The sequence below is a fragment of the Sitodiplosis mosellana genome, unplaced genomic scaffold, assembly GCF_009176505.1.
Source record: "Sitodiplosis mosellana isolate CC-2019 unplaced genomic scaffold, AAFC_SMos_1.0 Smas_scaffold_5944, whole genome shotgun sequence".
Classification (NCBI taxonomy): Eukaryota; Metazoa; Arthropoda; class Insecta; order Diptera; family Cecidomyiidae; genus Sitodiplosis; species Sitodiplosis mosellana.
The window spans coordinates 1529-6070 of NW_022601186.1; the positions used below are offsets into that span (position 1 = coordinate 1529).

Here is a 4542-nt window from a genome sequence, read left to right on the forward strand (position 1 = left end):
GCTCACAATCGCGGCCCAGTTCATCGAATGAACAACGGTCATCAACCGGCAACAATTCTCGAGCCGGAACAAACGCTCACCGACGGGCAGATGAACAAGGTGCTGTTGGAGGAGCGTCAAGCTCAAACTTGCAACCGCGCAGCCAAGTCAAACGGCCGATCAAGTGCCCATTGTGCAGCGCCGAACACCATCTATACGGCTGCGATACTTTCCGTCGTTTGGATTTGGCAAATCGCCGCCGAAAGGCAAAAGATCTGAAGGTGTGCGATAATTGCCTTCGATTGAACTGTTCACCAAATCGATGTACTCTGCGCCCGTGCCAAAACGAAGGGTGTGGAGCCAAACACAATGGACTGTTGTGCAGCATGTCAACACGACCAACCGTGAACGCCGCCCGAGAGGCTACCCAATGACTAGGCCAGCCACGCATCGCTCTGCTCGCAACCATCGCAGTAGCGGCCAAGGACTACATGGGCAACAAAGTGATGCTGCGAGCTCTATGTGATTCAGGTTGCCAAATCAATTTGGTATCGAGCGATACTGCACAACGACTACGATTAAAGAAGGCTTATTCACAATTGCAAATTCTCGGTTTGGGCGGCATCCAAGAAGCCAAAGGTAAAGTTGAATTGCAATTGGAATCGCCGTTTAATGCTCAAGTCAACGTCAGCGTTGAATGCTATGTAACCACTCGATTGCTTGGCATTCTACCACAATCAGCGGTCGACGTTGAAGAATGGCCAGACATTAAAAAATTGAAGCTTGCCGATGAAGGATTCCACTTACCAGGGCAAGTCGATCTCATTCTCGGCGCTGAATTTTACAGCCATATTGTAAAAAACGGCGTGCGACATTTTAAAGACGGTCCAACCGCACAGAACACCTCGTTTGGATGGATTGTATTCGGACAGATTGGGCTACCAAAATGTCACATCGCAGTAGCCAATCCGCTCATCGCCGATGATGAAGTGATGAAATTGCTCACGCGATTCTGGAATTTGGAAAGCGTACCAACTCGCCATTTTCAAACAGAGGAAGAGCAAAAATGTGAAGACATATTCACAAAGACCACCACCAGAGATCACACCGGACGATTCTGTGCCAGAATACCAATGATTGATGATCCACCTGAGGTAATTGGCTCGCGCTTATTGGCATTAGGTCGCCTAAGACAAATGCACAAGCGTTTCGATCGCGATCCATCATTGCGCGAAAATTACGTCAAATTTTTGGCGGAATATGAATCGCTTGGACACATGGAACTCGTGCCAAAGAGAGAGCGTGTCTACAAAAGTGCAGTGTACATACCACATCATGCTGCGGGAACGAGCAAGTTCCGTGTAGTATTCGACGGAAGTTGTAAAAACAAGGGAAGTCCGTCGCCAAATGACATTCAATTGAATGGTGAACGTTTACAACCAGATTTGACGACAATCATCATGCGATTTCGATTCGGAAAAATAGCATTATGCGCTGACATTGCCAAAATGTATCGCCAGGTGCGTGTGCCAGAAGATCAACGAGATTCTCAGCGAATTTTATGGAGCGATTCACCCGATGATCCGGTACGCGAATATCGTTTGTGCACGCAAACTTACGGAATGAAGTCAGCAGCATATGTATGTATTCGTACGCTATTTGAATGTGCCAACATAGGCGAAAATGATCATCCGAAGGCTGCCAAAGTAGTTCGAACGAGCTTTTACGTAGACGATATGTTGCATTCGGAACCAGACCTTGAATCAGCAACTCACGTTTATCACGAGCTCAATGAAATGTTGGGATCATGTCAAATGCAACTAGCAAAATGGATCACCAACGACCCACAAATGCATGACATAATGCAAGCCAACGGCGGGGAACCATTGCTAGAGCTCGACAAGGAGCAAACCAACGCTGTGCTCGGAATGCATTGGAACCCAATCAAAGACGAGTTCCAATTCATAATAAAAACTCCACCATCGGATGAAAAACCAACCAAACGGCGCATCGCCTCGGATATTGCTCGGCTTTATGACCCGAACGGCCTTCTCGCTCCAGTAATCATTCAAGGTAGAATCATTCTACAGCGAGTGTGGCGACAGAAGTTAGGCTGGGATGAGGAGATCGAAGACGATGCGGATGAAGAGCTATATATCGCCAGCGATTGGGACGCGTTCCGCCGAGATCTACCTGCTGTGGAAAAAATCCGGATTCCGCGATGGATAAAAATGCAGCCAAATGCAAAAACACAATTGCACGGTTTCAGCGACGCCTCTGACGATGCATATGGCATATCATTTTACATACGCGTTGAAACTACTAAAAGAGAAATCGATACACGCCTAGTGTTTTCCAAGATCAGAGTGTCACCCACGACAAAAGCAACAGTGCCGAAACTGGAACTGAGCGCTGCTCATTTGATGGCAAAAATGCTATCAAGTGTCGTGGAGACACACGATGTGACCATGAATGATTGCTATTTGTGGTCGGATTCGATGATCGTGTTGCATTGGATCCGGAAAAGTCCAGCCAAATTGGACGTGTTTCAAGCAAACAGAGTAGCAGAGATCCAAGAGCTCACCGAAGGAGCAGCTTGGGCACATGTCGCCACCAAAGACAATCCAGCCGACTTGTGTTCAAGAGGTGTGTCACCAAGTAAATTGATCGACGCGAAGTTATGGTGGCATGGACCCTCTTGGTTACGAACACCGCAGCCATCGTGGCCGGAAAGCAAGCTCAACCTCAGCTCGCATGATGCCAAGGTCGTTGAATCGGCCACGAAAAAGGCAAAGCCAGTGATTGGTTTCGCTCATGCTGAACCCGAGCAGACGGTCACCAAAACTGTTCGATTAGGAGGAGAATTGATCGACATCGGATTACACCAGGCAATCAGTCATTGGGGAAGATTAGCACGCGTGACAGCCTACGTCTTGCGATTCATACATAACATCCGCAGTAAATCAAATCGACTCACCGGAGCCATATCCAGTGATGAGATGATTGATGCTGAGACAGTGTGGATTCGGTACAGCCAAAAAACATTCTTTGCCAAGGAAATTGTCGATTGTCAAAATCGAAAGCCGCTTGACAAATCATCGCCATTGCACAAGTTATCGCCATTCATCGACAACAAAGGAGTGCTGCGGTTAAGTGGGCGTTTGAAGCATTCTGGAATGCCATACGATTCCATCCACCCCATGGTGTTAACCAATAAATGCATTATCGCACGACGCCTAGTCGATCATGCACACAATGTTACGCTTCACGGTGGCATCCAATTAACGCAACAATATTTACGTAATAAATATTGGATAATTGGGCTACGCACTCTGGTCAAAAGCGTGGTAAATCGTTGGTTACCATGCGTCCGCCAACGGAGAGAGAATGCGGAACAATTGATGGGCCAATTACCACCGTCGAGAGTGCGTCCAGGTCGCGCATTTGCACACACCAGCGTAGATTATCTAGGGCCAATCCTAGTGAAGCGGTATAATGCAACCAGAGCAAAAATAGTTGACAAGGGCTATGTGTCAGTATTCGTGTGCATGAAAACTCGGGCTGTACACCTGGAATTAGTCAGCTCTCTCACCACTGAGGCCTTTCTCGCTGCATATTCTCGATTTACGCATCGACGAGGGAAAGTTGAAGAAATGTGGAGTGACAATGGCACTACATTTCAAGGTGCCTCAAATGAGATGGAAAAAATCAACAAGGATTGGAAAGACGCTGCCGAAAGCGAACTGTTTCGACAAAATGCCACCAGATGGAATTTTTTGCCGCCACATGCGCCACACATGGGGGGCATTCACGAAGCAGCAGTAAAAAGCGCCAAGCACCATTTACGCCGTGTCATCGGAAATCAGCAGTTAACGAGCAATTGGCCACGCTGTTAACCCACGTAGAAGCGTGCCTTAATTCTCGTCCGTTGGGCATCGTCACCAATGACGCAAGTGATTCGGTCGCGCTAACACCAGCGCATTTTCTGATCGGTGAACCACTAATTTCACCACTGCAACGAGATCGGTTGCAAACGCCAAGCAATCGTTTGACTCACTTTCAGCAGATGCAGAAAATGGGACAAGAGTTTTGGGAGCGCTGGAGCGACGAACACGTCAAGACATTGCTGAATCGAAGCAAATGGTGCCAGAGCCAACGGAATCTTGAGCAGGACGACATAGTCCTAGTGGAAAATGAATTGCTGCCACCGACTCAATGGCCGCTTGGTAGAATCATCACCGTCTATCCCGATTCAGAAGACCACGTGAGAATGGCCGACGTATTGTTCAACGGAACGATCAACCGCCGACCGATCCACAAATTGTGCCTTCTGCCAAGAGAAGATGACTAACGAAGAATTTACCGTTCTGCCGTCGCTGCCGCCGAGGGGGGACCATGTTCGAAATCGAACAACGTTTTTGAATTTCTCAATCGCGCTCCCATTGGAAGCGCGACATATAAATAACGGTCGGACCACAGTCCGGCCTCAGTCATGTAAAGATTGTTAAAGTGAACGGACGAATAAACACAGAAATAAAATTCCATCGTCTTATTCTTGTTAGA

General features: G+C 47.8%; 1 protein-coding gene across 1 annotated transcript; it reads left to right on the top strand.

The window, feature by feature from the left end:
• Positions 1 to 470: 470 nt before the first annotated feature.
• Positions 471 to 3875, top strand: LOC129573093 (uncharacterized). Its single transcript, XM_055453289.1, has one exon. It carries the CDS (start codon positions 471 to 473, stop codon positions 3873 to 3875), a length of 3405 nt encoding a protein of 1134 aa, XP_055309264.1.
• Positions 3876 to 4542: the final 667 nt, after the last annotated feature.

What these genes read in the sequence shown, in the direction of transcription:
- LOC129573093 (XM_055453289.1), top strand. Translation starts at nt 471, where the DNA reads ATGGGCAACAAAGTGATGCTGCGAGCTCTATGTGATTCAGGTTGCCAA.